The sequence below is a fragment of the Pygoscelis adeliae genome, unplaced genomic scaffold (assembly GCF_000699105.1).
Source record: "Pygoscelis adeliae isolate BGI_AS28 unplaced genomic scaffold, ASM69910v1 Scaffold303, whole genome shotgun sequence".
NCBI classification, from domain to species: Eukaryota; Metazoa; Chordata; class Aves; order Sphenisciformes; family Spheniscidae; genus Pygoscelis; species Pygoscelis adeliae.
Window position 1 is genome coordinate 836,355 of NW_008824367.1, and position 16,879 is coordinate 853,233.

The following is a 16,879-nucleotide window of genomic DNA, read 5'->3' on the forward strand; positions in this document are numbered from 1 at the left end:
GATGGGTTTTAAGCTTAGGCGGACTTTGCCGTGATTAGGTGCTCCTTGGCAGAAGATTGCCTGTGTAAGACCATATCTGCAGTCACGCTAGCGCCGAGCTGCCCCAGTCCTCAGTTGCAATGGGAAACGCAGTTGAGGCCTGTAGGAAAAATGACTCAAGAGCTGGGAGGGAGGAGGCAGAATTTCTGCCTGCGCACTCAAGTGCTTGAATTTTGTTGCGTTGTGTAGCTCCAAGGGAAGACTGGCAATGAAGAGAAGCTATGAAGGGAACATCTGCATAGAAGGCAGGTGAGCTTTGGGTGGTGTACGTGGGGGATGACATGGAAATAAAGTGTGTCTTGCCTGTATCTAAGACTCTCAAGTAGGAACATAAAGATAGTTTGACCCAGTAGCAGCTTTCTTGTTACCTCCGTATTCATCACGTGGGTGTGTTGGTGTCTCTGCTTGATGAGCAAGTCTGGGCGATTCCTAAACCTGGCACCGCTTTCTTCTCTTCTAGACGCAGGATTCCAGCAACGATGTCGAAGCACCACGATGCAGGGACCGCTTTCATCCAGACCCAGCAGCTGCATGCTGCCATGGCGGACACCTTCCTGGAGCACATGTGCCGCTTGGACATCGACTCGGAGCCAACCATTGCGAGAAACACTGGCATCATCTGCACCATCGGTAGGCGATCCCTAGATAGGAGAGAATCGCAGCTGTGAACCCCTGTGTTGGTGAAACTTGTTAGGGAAATTGTGGGAAGGCTTCAGCTTTCATCCCTTGCCAGAGATGAGCTTGGTGTTGAAAGAACATGACTTTCCCATGTCTGCCTAAGCCATGTTATTGCTAGGAGTGAATCCGGTAGCCAGGGAAATTGGAACTGCTCAGGTTCTGGTGCGCTCCACAAGGCAAGTTAAAACAACCTTTGCTACTGTAGAGATGAGCTGCTTCAGCGCTGAGCAAGTCTGTATCCATTATTTTTTCTCTTCCACATGAAACAGCCTGACGTGTGTGGGTTATCTCATTATTTTTACGAAGTTAATATTCAAACTGTTTCTTCCTCCTAGGCCCAGCCTCCCGCTCGGTGGAGAAGCTGAAGGAAATGATTAAATCTGGAATGAATGTTGCCCGCCTCAACTTCTCTCACGGCACCCACGAGGTGAGGGTGGGGTCTGAGCTGATACAGCCCTGACTGGGCTCTGTGTGTGTGTGTCTGCTGACCCTGTCTCTCATGGAAGAGGGAAATCCAGCTTAGTCCAGACGAGCCTTGGTGTGGGAAGGCAAAACTTAGCTCTGCTTTTGGGGAAAGCATGCTGGTTGTACATAATTGAGTCTGTGTAATTGCTGATAACACTTAAGTGTGCTTTCTGAGCCATTTTGAAAGCAATTCAAGTTGGTTCCACACCCTTCTCTGTACCAGGGAGCCAGGTAACTGATATTTGACACTTGTGTGCCAACTGCTTGCCGTGAAATCCTTCAGTTCTTCCTTGTGACCAGCTGTTGGCTGTACAAAGCTGCTGCTTCTCAGTTAATAGCAGAAGCCGAGAACATCTGTCCCTGTTTTGCTGTGCACCTCTGCAGGAGTACACACTATCGGTGGCTTGTCTTGCGTCTTGTTTCGTTGCTGAGGGTTTTGCAAGCAGGCGATCAATGAATAACCTTGTCTCAGAAGAAAACTGTCAGTGATTTGAAGTAATTACTGTGCCTTGTTGAAAGGATTGAACTCCTGGGTTTGCTCGGCTAACCAGCTGCTCCAGTTGTGTTCCTGGCAGTCATGAGGTTAGCACCACGGTACTTGGGTGGTGGTGCAGTGAGCTTATAAGAATAAGGTCAAAAGAAATCAACACTGTGGCAGACAAGCCCTTACTGATATAAATAGATGAGATCCTCAGCGATACCGGAGGAGCCGAGGATCCCATTCCAGGTTGCCTAGAATGCCACCCTGAGCCTTCCCGCTGAGTTTTTTTTTCCCCTGGCTGCCCTCCAGCTTTCAAAATGTCAGACAGCAGCTGTAGGTGGCTTTACTTACTGAACCGTGAGCCTCATGGTGCGTAACAGCTTGGCCTCTCACCCTCGTGGCCTTTAAAGGCCACAGGGCACTGTCAGAATCGAAAGGTCTGATGCTTAACTGTGGGCAACCGTCAGACCTTGACTAAACACCCTGGGGTAGTGTCGGTGCATAGGCTGCAGTTAGCAAAATCTGCCTGACGAAAGGGTAGCGTGGAATAACTCTGCCTCTCAGTAGTCAAATGCTGCTGCTGGGTGGCTCGGCAGGGAGTTGGTGGCCAGGCTGAAACTGGGAATTTTCACACCGTTGCCGCCCAGCGGAGCTGCTGCTGCGGTTTGTGTACTTGTTAGCTGAGGTTGAGGACAGGGACTGTGGCTTTCTGCTTTGGGTGAGGTCTGATTGCACATTTCATACAGATGAGGTTAGATTACAGCAAAGTCTGGTCTCGCTGTCATCTCCTGTTGAGTTTGGCTGTCAGCTGTAGCCAGTCTTAAGTTTGAGTCCCCTCCTGGTTCCTCCAAAACACTCCAGTTTCCAGTGAAGCCCCAAAGAGTTTTCATCTGTTGCGAGTGCTTCCGTTCTTGTGTCCACCCTAAAGCATTCAACGGGGCTTCAACTTTAACAGAGGTGCTCTAGCACCTGGCTGCAACCTTTTTATATAGAAAAAAAAAACGCTTTTACTTCCAGCTCTGCCTGCATTCCTGTTCTGCATACGTAACTGTTCAGGAAGTCAGACTCCCTAGGAGCCAGTTAGTCATCAGTATCAAACTAAAAAGGAAAAAATCCCAGGTGACTGGGACCAGCTAAACGTAATAGCACTGTTCAGGCAAGTTTTCTGTATTGCATCCGTTTAGGCTGCAGTGCGTGGAGGGGTCGGGGCCTTCTCAGTCTCAACTTGCGCACTCGATCAGTAAACTAAATTTTTCCTGCTCTAAAGAGTTAGCAGTTGCGGTGTATCTCTGGCCGAGGGCATGCACACAAACTTCAGCACAGCTTTTTCCGGCCCCACCTTCCTGGTGCTGGATTATCGTCCCCGCGATACTGAAGTTGGTGTGCGGGGCTCGTGTCGAGGCGGATGGGTGGCGTGGGGGGAGCTGGGTGTTTCCAGGTAAGTCAGGCCAAACGCCGTCCGTCTGTGGCACAGAGGGGAAAGGTTATTTCTTATCTGCAAAAGTCTGTCAAGTGTTACACAACTTGCAGTCAAGGTTATCTCTTAATGTTGTTTAAGCAAGTAAAGTAAACTGATCTGCTGGTCATCTGAAGCTCATTTGAGGTAGTTGGGATGGGAGTTTCCCTGCAAAACTGTCTGTCCTGAAACTGGCAGCGTTAGTGAAATGCTCTTGCACGCGTGAAAGTTTGAAAGCCAGGTGTGTGGTGCTGGAGTCTTGAACTTATGGCTGCGATTGCTTTGGCTCTCGAAATAGACTGTAAATACTTAAATGGATAATGTCCTCTTAGCAAGTCCTTTATCTTTAGGGGAAGTTTAAGCCAAAGAGTTATAAAAAAGCTTGTCCATCTGCTCGCCCGTGGGACTGATAAGAGGGGTCAGGCTGGAAGTCTGTGGGGAAGTCGGCAGTGCAGAGAATGGCATCCTCCCTTCCGTGCTCTGACGGGAGGAGGAGAAAAGCCATGTGTGGCAGTCGCTTAGCTGTGACATTCTTCTGGCATTCAGGAGTCTTTCCATGCACATAATCATCCAGCTGCCAGTGCTGCCGATGTTCTGCCATGTTCAATAGGCAGGTGTTCAGCAAAGCTTTCAGAAACCTTCTTCCTAAAGGCCTGTTGGTCGGTGGGCCATCTTCAAATGGCAAGTGTATGTCCTGATGGAAAATCACTTCAGCCGAGCGCCTGGGCTGTCTCCTTGAGTTGTCCTTCTGGGATTAGAACTGGGGGCACCAAAGGCACAGCCAGATAACTGCTGGGCTCCACTTTCGTGCGGGGAAGGCCTTTGTATCCTCACGCTCTGCTTTTCTGGAAGCTCAGTCTGAATTAAATTCTCAAGCTAGAACTGAAATTGGGCATAATGTGAGAGCAGAGCTGTCAGCTTGGGCAGCGTTTGGGGTGCGTAGTGATCTTTTTCATAAGCGGTGGAGTAGAAATGGTCTGAACGCTTCCATCTCTTTTTCCTTGCCAGTATCATGAGGGCACAATCAAGAACGTGCGAGAAGCTACAGAGAGCTTTGCCTCTGATCCCATCACCTACAGACCTGTGGCTATTGCACTGGATACCAAGGGACCTGAAATCCGAACTGGACTCATTAAGGGAGTAAGTTGCCCTTTGTTTCTCTCACTTTTTTTCAGCGTGTGAGACTAGATATCATGTTATGCCTGTGGCCTTTTCCAAACAAAAAATGTCTCCAGGAGATGAGGTAATGAACCAAATACCAGAAGTTTTGACGAACTGCTGCAGGCTTGGGAGGTGGTTGTGTGCTGGTTTGTTTTGCTGAAACGCGTGTTTTGACACAGAGTGGCACAGCAGAAGTGGAGCTGAAGAAGGGTGCACCACTCAAAGTGACCCTGGATGATGCCTTCATGGAGAACTGCGATGAGAACATGCTGTGGGTGGACTACAAGAATCTCACCAAGGTTGTAGATGTTGGCAGCAAGATCTATGTGGATGATGGTCTGATTTCCTTGTTGGTTGTGGAGAAAGGTGTGTATCAACCATTCCAGCTATGCCTGTTTGTTTTTTTTCCTCAGAGCATATTTGTGCTTTCCCTCCAGTAACTGTTTTTTAGTCTGCAGTTGTGTATTAAAGAAAGGAGAGCGTGTTTCTCAGTGCTGTAGTGAGACTTTGAGCAAGACTTTCTCTACTTCAACTAGCAAGTTTCCAAAAACTAACTTCAGCTGGGTTTCACTAGGCTGTCATCTAAAACCCCTCTTCAGAGGTGAATGTGTGGTAGGGACATACCAGTGCTCGTGATCAGAGCCTGTTTAGCTAATTTTTGACACAGAGTGGCACAGCAGAAGTGGAGCTGAAGAAGGGTGCACCACTCAAAGTGACCCTGGATGATGCCTTCATGGAGAACTGCGATGAGAACATGCTGTGGGTGGACTACAAGAATCTCACCAAGGTTGTAGATGTTGGCAGCAAGATCTATGTGGATGATGGTCTGATTTCCTTGTTGGTTGTGGAGAAAGGTGTGTATCAACCATTCCAGCTATGCCTGTTTGTTTTTTTTTCCTCAGAGCATATTTGTGCTTTCCCTCCAGTAACTGTTTTTTAGTCTGCAGTTGTGTATTAAAGAAAGGAGAGCGTGTTTCTCAGTGCTGTAGTGAGACTTTGAGCAAGACTTTCTCTACTTCAACTAGCAAGTTTCCAAAAACTAACTTCAGCTGGGTTTCACTAGGCTGTCATCTAAAACCCCTCTTCAGAGGTGAATGTGTGGTAGGGACATACCAGTGCTCGTGATCAGAGCCTGTTTAGCTAATTCATATTTTAGCCAGGTTAATTCATACTTTTAATGCAGGATTTAACTGGTTTTACAGCATAAACCCGGAGTTTTGTGGTTAGAGACAGAACTAGCTTTAACTGGTAATGTAGGGGCAAGGTTAGTTCCACAGTACTCCCTTTATAGTGCTGCCTAAACTGCTCTAGCCTCAAGGTATTGCCTCTAATCCCAGAGTGTGTAGGGAGATGGAAGGTGAGGCTTTTGGGGTGCTCAGTTTGGTATTCCAGGGCTCCTGTGTGCAGAAATGCAACCTGGTGGCTTTTTTGGGGAGGCAGCCCCAACCTCCTGCACAGAACAAAAGACATCTTCTCCAAGAACAGCATAGAAGTGGTTTTAAACTGGTCTGTTGTGCTCCCATGGGTAAACTGCAAGTTTGTGTGCCACATAAATCCGCTGAAGAGAGCGGTGATGCGCTTTATCATGTGCAGTCGCTGTTGGCACTGCTGTTCTCAGGCAGGGAGGTGGTGTGGGATCTGGCAGCGGGGAGCTTTCCGGTAAACACTGACCGTGGGAACACATTTGTTTCAGGCAAGGACTATGTCATGACGGAGATCGAGAACGGCGGCATGCTCGGCAGCAAGAAGGGAGTGAACCTGCCTGGTGCTGCAGTCGACCTGCCTGCGGTCTCCGAAAAGGACATTCAGGACCTAAAATTCGGTGTGGAGCAGAACGTGGATATGGTGTTTGCTTCCTTCATCCGCAAAGCTGCTGATGTCCATGCTGTCAGGAAGGTGCTAGGGGAGAGGGGAAAGAACATCAAGATCATCAGCAAGATCGAGAACCACGAGGGTGTGCGCAGGTGAGCTTTGTGCAGGTGACACTTGAGGTTTGTCACCCTGTATCAACGGAAGAACGCAGACCCTTTGCGCTGTAGTCAGCACTCCTGGTCTCTGGCTTGTCAGCAGCAGCAGCAAACTTACTAGTCCGAGTAACAGGGTGGTAAGTGCAAGCCGTCAGGTAATGCCACGTGCGTGGGACTTGACGTAGCTGTGGTATGAACAGTGGGTTATGTAACTGTCATGCGCCCTGAGCGTGTGGGGACAGTGTCACAATCTCCCTGCATCCCTGAAAAATCTGTGGTATTTTTTGTAGTGAGTATGAGTTCAAACTTGAGGAAACTTGCTGTTCTGGGTGCAAATCGGCGAGCTAATGCATGGGAATCGCCAAGTCTGTGACAAACTATCAGACTAAAATATCTCAGATCAACTCATGCTTCTCTCGATCTGTCTTTGTATAGCTTTAGAAAGCTTTATATAGCACTTTGTGTGCTATGACTTGGTCTTGTTTTTCTTCCTCCTACCTTGGCATTACAGGATTCCAAAATGGCACGTGGAAAGCCCCTGTGCCGACAGCGTAGCTGGGTATCACCCTCCAGAGCGATATTCCCTTTCAGAGGGGGAGGACAGAACAGAAGGGAAGGCGCTTTGCAAAACAAATGGGGTAACAAACCTCTTCTCTTGCTGTCAGGTTTGATGAGATCATGGAGGCCAGCGATGGCATTATGGTGGCCCGCGGTGACCTGGGAATCGAGATCCCCGCTGAAAAAGTCTTCCTTGCCCAGAAGATGATGATTGGGCGCTGCAACAGGGCTGGCAAACCCATCATCTGTGCCACTCAGGTACTCGAAACGCAACGCTAGCTTGTACTGCCAGAATCTGGCAGGGTATGAACATCAGTAGCTGTCATGGCTTGATGGTGTTCGCTGGAGGGTGAGATGCCAAGAGCAAAGAGGTTTTGCTCATAGCTGAATAGCTCATCTTGAGGTACTTCTTCAGTGATGTATTTGGGATCTTCCCCAGTAAGGTTACAGGACCTCTTGTGTGGCTGCTGAAGGTTTTACCCCTCAAAACTTCATGCAGTATGAGCCTTTTGGGCTGACTAAAACTCCGGGAAGAAATTGCTTACTCTTTGCCTTGGCATCTTGTGGCAGCACATCTGTGTCGAACACAGAAGACTTGCTAAGGTTCCCGGGTGTCTTAACGAGATGCACTCACACTGCAGCATCAGAAGGAACTGAGTAAAAGATCCATCTCCTTGTTATTCTGGGAGCTGCTAGTGAGGGAGGGAGAGCTGATGCTCAGCTTCACTGGTTCCAGTAGGGATCACGTGCAGACAGTCCTCAGGCACTGGGAGGACTGGTTTCCTGGCTGTGCTTGCACTGTGCACAGGCTGTGGAAGCAAAAACTCTCTAAAGAGTAGTCATCAGACAAGGTTCTGGATTTACAGGGGCATATGCTCCTTCCTCTTCCTGTATTGCTACTGAAATGCAACTGAAACGCTGCTGCAGGTGATGTTTCGTGAGGAAATGAGCGGTGTTTGCCCAGTGGTGAGCTGCAGCGGGGAGAAAGCTGAGCACCTGAGGAAGATGGGAGAGCTGGCCAGGCTTTGGTGTGTGGAATTACACTAGCTTCTGGGAGAAGGGGGTAGGAAGAGCTCACCTCATGGAAAGCTGTCCTGTTTTCTGCTCTCTTCAGAGTGGGTGCTTAGGCGGCTGGTGGTGGTAGCTGTTCTGAGTTTACTAGCCTGTACGTATTTTATAAAAAAAATTGAGATCTTGTGTTGGATGAAGGTGACGTTAGTTGGTGCAGACCTTGCTGTTTACCTATTTCTAGATGAAAAAAAACTAACCCTTAAATGCTAATTTGGGAACAGGTGGCTGGATTTGAGCTTTCCGTAAAGATGTCTAATGAAATACTCTGCTCTAAAGAGCTCCGAGTTCCTTGGACCAAGCCCTGTGCTGAAAAGTTAAATTGGAAAGTCAGAATACAGTGTCTGTGATGTTGGGTAGGTTAAATCTCCCTGGAAAAGGAGCAAACATAGAACGGGTACAAAATGAAATGGGCTGTTTTTCTTGCTGGTAGATGCTTTAATTCAAAGCTGGTTAGGGACCAGGCCCCTCTCTGTCCTGTACCCACGGGACAACTCTTCTCCCAGAGTCCTTAGGCTGCCTCCTGTCTTCTGCCCTATCGATAAAGTATACTGAAGTGCACTAGTGAAAAAGCAGCTGGTTCCTTCTGCAGTGTCTTGATTTCTTTGGATTTGTTCTCTTCCAGATGCTGGAAAGCATGATCAAGAAACCTCGCCCGACCCGTGCCGAGGGCAGCGATGTTGCTAATGCCGTTCTGGATGGAGCGGACTGCATCATGCTCTCTGGAGAGACCGCCAAGGGAGACTACCCGCTCGAGGCTGTGCGCATGCAGCACGCTGTGAGTACTGCCTTCACTCTGGGGGGGGGCCTGTCCCGCAGGTGAAAGTAGCAGTACTCTCTTGCCCTGCATCTTCCAGCTGAGCCAGGCACCTGAAGATCTGAATGTGTCTGGTGCTAGGTGGCAGCACCTAGCAGAAATCCTGGTAATGATTTCCTTGTTCACACTCCCGCTGTGGGTGTTTCTTTACCTAGCATGGTCCTGAGGGCCTGAAACCTCACTTCGTGTGCTCCAAACGATTGTTGGGCAGAGCCGAGAACTGCTCTGCAGTGCTCCGAAATCTAAAACTTCAGATTTCTCATATTAATTTTGTTTTGTTACCTTGGTATGAATTTCTCCAAACGCCCTATTCATTTTCGCATATTAAATGCCTTAAACTTCTCCAAGGTCAAGGAGCTGCTTAAGCAGTTTATCTCTAGATAATGAAAGGTATCGGCTGACTCCTCCGTGGGGGGGGGCGGGGGGAGGCTTGTGAGTCTGATTTACAGCGCCGTGGCATTCAGCACCTGGTGCTCTTGGTGTTGGGGGTGTTTGTTGCACGAGTACTGACAGCACCATGTTTTTACATGCCTGAACTGCCAGAAACCTCTGCTCTGCTTCGAGTTCACCCAGCTTGCATTTCAGCTGATAAAAAGCCTCATGTCAAGTATCTACAAGTGTTGCTTCTCCCCAGTTACCAGTGCTGTGAATCACAGCAGTGATAACTCTCACCAGTTATAACTCTCACCAGTTTTATTTGCAATTCAGGTTATATAGACTAATCAACTCAGCTAGTGTTTGTTTGCAGTGCATTATGTAAATATCTTTTACCTTTACCTGGTCAGTATGGAGTGGTGTGTTTTTGCACATGGCAAATGCAAAATATGACTTGATGATTACTGGGCAGTGACTGCTGGTTTACAGGCTGAACGCCAACGGTGCACCTGAAAGGTTCTTCCTCAGTTTTCACCCCCTAAATCACGAGGGTTGACTTTCTACCGAGAGTTGGAAACTTGCTGCAGCAAACCTTACACCTGGGTTCCCATTCTGGCATTAATTCTTAGACTCAGGCAGGTAGTATTGTACCTGGAGCCTGAGCCTGGGATCCGTTGCGTGTGCTTCCCTCTTCCTGCAGACCTGGGAATAGCAGTGGTCACTCTGCCAGGCCCCTGTGGAAATACTGAAGGCTTTAACCCTCTGGGCAGAGGAGCAAATACAGATTCACTTCATTTAATGTAACGTGGCACAGGCAGCAAGCTGCCAACTCTGTGATGGTAGGAGCACGTCCACCTACAGTCAGGATCTTTCATCTGAGCTAATTCACTTGCTGTTAGTCGAGAGAAGCCCTGCCCAGCAATAGTGCCCTGAATAACCACGGTCTGAAAATCTGCAGCATGGCCAGAGCAGGTGAATATTTCCATCTGAAGTGGCCGAGCGGTCATAGCAGGGAGAGAGCACCTTGCCTCTGGTAAAGAGCGGCTCCTGTATGCATTCCCTGGCCTGAAATTGGTATCAGTGAGGGTTTATATACTTGTTTATCCAGCGCTGCTACAGGAGCGTTCCAAGTAAAGCTCCCTCTGTAGTGAGGTGCAGACAGCAAACGTGGGCTGTAGTGCTGAGAACGATGAGGGTCTGCGCTATGTAGTATCCTTGCACCTCTCTCAAAGACTTGACCTGTCTGTCCGTGACCTGTCACAGCAGCTTTGCTGGGACTCTGCACTGGTTTCGCTTAGCGATCCCTTTCGTTTCTGTGAGGCTAGCTGGAGCTTGCTCTTCAGCAGCTGGCACCTCTGTGACAAAAATGCCATGTGCCTAGAATTTAGTAGCAAGCTTCCAAATATTGGGCAGGCTGTTCCCTGCTTGTGGGAGTGGGCTGCCTCCCAATTCCAGTCCATGATCCGCAGTTGTCTTCAAATGCTGCCCTGGCCATGCTGTCTAACGGGACCAAGGTTTAAATAGCCGCTCCGTTTTCCTTTCTCCCACCTCCACCCTGGTATCTCCACCTGCGTACCAACTGGAAACCCTCTAGCCACTTCTGTATGAGTAAAGCCAGCTGTGATGTGGAGTTAAGAGTTGCTGTGCCCTTCTGCAGCCACTGTCAAAGCAGACATGCGTATACACATATTCTCTTACAACTGGGGAATGCAGGCTTCCCTCTAAACTCGGGTTCACTCTGCGTGTTATGCAGAGCTGCCTGCCTTTGGACCAGGAGCTTGAAGATAAACTGCCTGGCTACCAGCTCTTGCATTTGCAGTAAGTATTTTGAGGCGAATACTTCCATTTTATCTAATGGCAAGTGTAAAGCCAGCAGTAACAAAACTGACTGCTTTAGGACCAGAGTTGGCACTGGACTGCTGTTCCTGCCTGTCACATGTGTCCTGTTATTTTTAGACATAAGATACTTAACTACTTTGGTTTAAACTGATATCTGTGGAAGAGGGATAATTCCTAGCATCACATAAAATAATTCATTAACACTAGAGTAGCAAAATTCTTATTTGGAAGGGGTCTAACTACAAAGCTTTCACTATAATGGCACTTCAGTCTCTGCTTAGACATCAACTCGTCATCCTTTGTGTAGTGGCTGCTCACTTTCTGGAGTAACTGGATGAAGTTATCCTTGAAAAGATGATCAACCTTTGCTTGCTTTTCTAGTCTCTGCAAGCCTTCTTTATCGGGTTGTCAGAGGCTAAATGCAGCCTTCTGAGGTGAGATTTGTCTTTAAATGTGAGTGACTCCCAGCGTACTGGGATGAATAGATGACTGAACTTGTTGCAGATGCTTAGCCTGAACAGAAGGCCCTTAGTTGTGCTTCTGTACCTCTTGTCTGTCCAAGTCTGGCACTGTACAAACACCCCAACATACATGTTGTGACAACCCTATAAGGAAGACTTGTTCCTATTTATTTCTCTATTACCGAAAGGGAAGTTGGTACAGCACTTGGAGGTGAAACTTCATTGGCTCTCAAGTTAAACTAAATCTTTACTGACTCTCAAGTTAAACTAAATCTAATGAAGCTGAGAGAGGCAGTCTCCCAACTTCAGGGGTGATGTTGAAAGTGCATTGCTTGCCTGTTGGCTCCATGAAGACCGTTCTGGCAGTGCTGTGTGGCATTGGGAGAGTATGAAGGGGGGACATGGAGCTGCGCAGATTTCCTCTTGAGGAATTGCAGGCAGGACCATCAGCAGGCTGGTAGATGGCATGAGAGTCTCTCAAGGAAGTAATAAGCAGCCGCAACAAAGTGCGGTCTGACTCTTGAGCTGGCTTGCTCTGGTCCTTGAAAAGCAATCCGCGTTTGCCTGCTCTAAAAGGAATCCAAAATATAGCAAGAATGCCACCTTTGAAATGCCTGCCCATTGACCGGGGCCTGCCAGGTAATCGGCATGGTGGACCAGCCAGCGTGGCTGTGGCGTGTTAGACTGGGTTGCGTTCAGTAGACTCACAACCTGAGAGCCAAACAGAGTTTCACAGCCTGACCTTTAATATCCTCTTGCATGCATTACTGTGACAGTTAAGCAAATTAACGTGATCTCATGTTACTCTGGTACATCTTTCCTTCTTTTCTTTCCTCTTTTCTCCTCCTTTCCTCTTACTCGGGCCTGCAGATCGCTCGTGAGGCTGAGGCCGCAATGTTTCATCGTCAGCTGTTTGAAGAAATTTTCCGCCTCAATGTTAACAACAGGGACCCTGCTGATGCCATGGCAGTAGGCGCAGTGGAGGCCTCTTTTAAGTGCTTAGCTCCAGCCCTGATAGTTCTGACCGAGTCTGGCAGGTAGGGCTCAGAGAGGGGGCTTGACGCCAGTCGTTCCTATGAGTAAAAACACGCTCCGTTCTGACACTGCAAATATTTAGCAAGCGGCTTGCTGCTGCGGTATCAGCCTTGCATAACGGCTGCAGTCTGAGTTGAGATCATCTCTTGTGGCAGGGAGGGACTCCAGGTAGGCAGGAGCAGAGCGAGAGTGCCTGGCAGTTGGCATGAATGTCACCTGAGTGTGGGCTCGGCGGGGCGAGGTGACTCGGTAGGTGCCACCAATTCAGAAAAGAAACCTTGAGAATCGAATGGTTCCTCTATAAGGCTGCGCTGTTTGGGTGGCTGAGTGTTGCGGCCATCACCCCAGCGTGTGGAACGAAATCTGGGCTTGCTAATTGGTAACTCTTAATGTCAAAAGCTGACGGTATTTGTGTGACACCTTGCTGATAGAGCACCTCGCCTTACCCTCTGCCGCCCTGAGCGACTGACGTGAGTGTTGTCTTCCCGAATGCGTGTTGCTCTTATAGATTGCCCGGGAGGCCGAAGCCGCCATCTTTCACAGGCAGTTGTTTGAGGAACTGCGTCGTCTGACTTCCCTGAACTGTGATCCCACGGAGGCCGCCGCTGTTGGCGCTGTGGAAGCGTCCTTCAAGTGCTGCAGCGGGGCCATTATTGTCCTCACCAAGTCTGGAAGGTAGGAGGTGACAGGTTCCCTCAGGTCAAGCCCACTTCGTGACAGGGTGGGGGACGGAGACTCGCAAAAAGATGGCTTTGAAAGACTAGAGCTGTAACAGTGAAGCCCGGGTTTTGGCAGTGACTGAGAGCCCAGGCCGCCTGCCTGCAGTGCCAGTTCCTCGGGAGATGGGCAGACATCTCAAACATCTGCATATACGTAACCTCCGAGTTCCTCAGCCTGCCTCTGCCAGCGTGGCATCGGCACCGAGCCCTGCCTCCCCTTGCTGTTCCGAGTGGCATCTCTGCCAGCAGCGCTGGCTGGAAGAGTCAAGGGAAAATAAGTGTTGCAGCTTTGATTCAAGCTTCTTGGCAAGAAACCCTCGATTTAACAGTAAGGCCGAAGTTCAGTGGATGCAGAATCTTTTTTTTTTTTTTTAAATCGAGGCCTTGGCCTTTTATGGTCCCTTTATAGGTCCCTCGCTGAACCTTTCAGGCATCAGCCCTGCTTGGCTAAGCCCGAGGGGCGAAGAGGGACTGCTTAGCCTAGAAGTGTTAGGCAGGGAAACTGAAAGCGTTGGAAACTTCCTCTTACAGGCTTCCTTATACCTGCCTGCGAGTAATCTCGCTGAACAGGCAGGCATCTGGCAGGGACCCAGCAGCCAAGTGCTGCCTGCGCTCTCAGGCGAGCTCGGTGCCTTGGCTGCAGGTGAGAGACAGCAATGCAGACGCGCTGGAACTATATAGTTTGGGATTTCTGTCCAGCGACGGTGACAACCACCGAGTAGAGACTCACTCTTCCAGTTGTGGAGAGGAAGCTGAAGCGTTGCTGATCAGCTTTTTCATCTAGAGGAACTAGGCTGCCCACCCTCAAAGCACATCGAACCATAAGTCTCAGACTGCTTTCTGGAAGAGAATCTGAATTTCTTGCACTGGATTCGGACCAGAGGAATAGTGCAGCAGCAGAGATGTGATTATATGCGCTGGGCATGGTCTACCTGAAGAACTGGACCATCGGTGAATCCTTCACCCAAATTTACAGCTTAAAATGATTTGAAGCAGCCGCTTTCTGCAGAGATGAGGAGTGACTGTAAGCACGGAGTTTCTGGATACCCTTGTGCTTCTAATGTTTCTTTGTAAAAGGTTCCAGTCTTACACTTGACCTTTTTAAAGAGATTTGAACTCTGATATTTGAATATTTTTAGCTGTGGATTCTGTTACAGCCTTTGAGTACCTGGGTCTCCTAGAGCTACCGGGAGGCTTCTTGGACAGCGTGGGAAGGATTGTCTGAGAGCTGGCACGTGTGTTTGGGTGCTTCGAGCAGACTGCTACTGCCTACTTGAAGCAGCAATCTTTGAGTATTGCTGAGCTTGGCTCCACTAAACAAGGCTGCAAAAGCTAGTGGAGATACTGGCATGCTCGTGGAGCTGTAAATGTCATGGCCTTGCAGTTTTAATCTCCGTTTACTTGCAGATGCACTCTGTAAGCCGTGCCCGGGGAAGGGGAAGCCGTGGTCCCCACCCAGCGTGTGCTGCTTGCTATGTTAAGGCATTTTAAGGATTCTGTGCCCAACTTCCTGGTACAAATTTTGGCCTCGGTTGCATTTGCTTCCCGTTGGGCGCAAGAGCAGAGCTCTGCACGGAGGAACCGGCCTCTTTGCTGGCTTCAGCAGGTGAACGTGGCTGGGAGGCAAATGGCTTCCTCCTTGGCAAGCTCTGGGTAGCGCTGCTGGCGTGGACTCTTTCCATCCCATAAACCGGGAGCTCCTCAAAACAAAGGGAACTTGCAGGGACCGCCATTGAGATGCCAAGGACTGCTTGCAGAGGCCAGAATAAATGGCACCTCGCCACCTTAACATAGCAACGGAGACAAATAAAGGCTTGTTTTCGGGGACCAAAACACGCAGATGGCACTTCCTAAACTCGGAGGCGAGGTGATTTTCACCGCCAGACTGGAGTAGGGACTGTTGCCAAGGGGCAGCCTTTGGCGGTGGTCCGCCCAGTTGCCTAACTGGGAATTCAGCAGAGCATCAAGCTCGTTGGCGAGCTTGGCTCTCGCCAGCATCTCCTGTGGCCGTCCCTCCAGGGGTTCTGTGGAGCCCTCCAGGGTGACAGGCAAACCTCGCTGCTGCTTGTGCTGTGAGTGGAGGTGCCCCTCTGGCTGTACAGGAGCTTCCTCGAGCTCACTCTCAGGCGGCCGTGCCTGCAACGTGGTGCTTCACCTCGTGTCTGGTTCCTTCTAGGTCAGCACACCTGGTGTCCCGGTACCGCCCACGGGCTCCCATCATCGCTGTGACCCGTAATGACCAGACGGCACGCCAGGCCCACCTCTACCGGGGCATCTTCCCCGTCCTGTGCAAAGAACCAGCCCACGACGCGTGGGCGGAGGATGTGGACCTCCGCGTGAACCTGGGCATGAACGTTGGTGAGTCGACGCCGCTCCAGCCTCACCCGGGGAACGGTCTGGTGGGACGTGGTGGTCCTGAGCACCTCAGACTGTGCTTTTTGGGGTTACCGAGGGGGACCGGTGACAAAGGGAGAGGAACTGGCTGCCTGTGTGGTAACGGTATCCGATTGGGAAATGGGGGACGGCAGTTGCAGAAGCACAACTGCATCCGATTGGGAAATGGGACAGCGGGTTTGTCACGGCTGCCTTAAAATAGGTTCCAGCAGAAAACCAGGTCGGTTTTAACGTGATAAGCGCTTGAACTGCGATGCTCATCACTCCTGAGAGACAAGAGAAGCCCGGAGCGGGGCGACTCCTTTCTCTGTCCCCTCTCCAAAGACCGTGCTGTTGAATTTCAAGCTCTGTGTCGCAGGGGAGCCCAAAGCAGAGGCGAAGGGTCCAAGATGGGCGGGCAGCGGGAGGACGGGGTCCTTGGTATCAACCCGGAGCCGCGGCTGCCCTGGGAGAGGCTGCCACCGGCGCCCCCGGGGCGGGGGGGGGGGGGGGGCGGCTCTGGGAGAGGCTGCCCCCGGCGCCTCGGTGGCGTGGGGAGTGGGTGACGAGCACTGTTCCCCCTGCGGCAAGCTGACGGCGGTGGCCCCCGAGCTCCGACACCTCCCTCTCTTCTCTCCTAGGCAAAGCGCGTGGGTTCTTCAAGAGCGGCGACCTGGTCATCGTACTGACGGGCTGGCGCCCCGGCTCGGGCTACACCAACACCATGCGCGTGGTGCCCGTTCCCTGAACGACTGACTCCAACCAGCAACCACCTTCCTTCCCCCTTCCCCTCCGCTCCCCTCACCCCTCGCGTTAGACCAGCCATCGCTTGCGATGTTCTCCTTGTCCCTAGAGTGGATGTAGGTTGCTAAACACCACCCAGCGCAGCAGCAGAAGGGGGAAGAGACCTTAAATCACTAAAAAAATACATACTTGAAGTGTTTAGTTTTTTTTAAAAAACCTTTCCCCGTAGTGAAGTCGTGTCCTGATGTACATCGGAGTCAAGGTAGGAGACTCCTCTTAGCCTAGTGACTGTCCTCAGGGTGTGAAACGTCCCTTTCCCTGCCCCTGTTTTGGGGTGACGGGGAAGGGGAGAGGCGACGCGTGGTCAACGGTTCCCCTGTAACCCTCCTCCCTCAAGGCAAGCTGCTACTCGCCCCCCCCCTCCTGTGCAGCCGGGACCTCTCCCGGCCAGAAACCTGCCCACAGACCAAATCCCAGGTGAAGCCAGCCCCCTCGGAGATGGGTTGTTTGTTTGTTTGTTTGTTTTTTTAGGGGTGGGGGTAGAAAAAAGGGCGCTGGCTCCCCGCGCGCTCCACCTCCGTGCGAAGGGCTTCCTGTGCTCCCCTGGCAGCGTGTCTCGTGTGTTAGTCGTGTGCCCCCCACC

At 50.5% G+C, this 16,879-nt stretch overlaps 1 protein-coding gene across 1 annotated transcript; it reads left to right on the forward strand.

The window, feature by feature from the left end:
- Positions 1-233: 233 nt before the first annotated feature.
- PKM (pyruvate kinase, muscle) lies at positions 234-16,418 on the forward strand. Its single transcript, XM_009319909.1, has 11 exons — positions 234-288; positions 500-669; positions 1,053-1,144; positions 4,128-4,259; positions 4,460-4,646; positions 5,974-6,244; positions 6,913-7,063; positions 8,499-8,651; positions 12,909-13,075; positions 15,296-15,477; positions 16,134-16,418. The coding sequence occupies exons 1-11, from the start codon at positions 248-250 to the stop codon at positions 16,238-16,240; spliced, it is 1,653 nt and encodes a 550-aa protein (XP_009318184.1). The 5' UTR covers positions 234-247; the 3' UTR covers positions 16,241-16,418.
- The last annotated feature ends 461 nt before the right edge of the window (positions 16,419-16,879 follow it).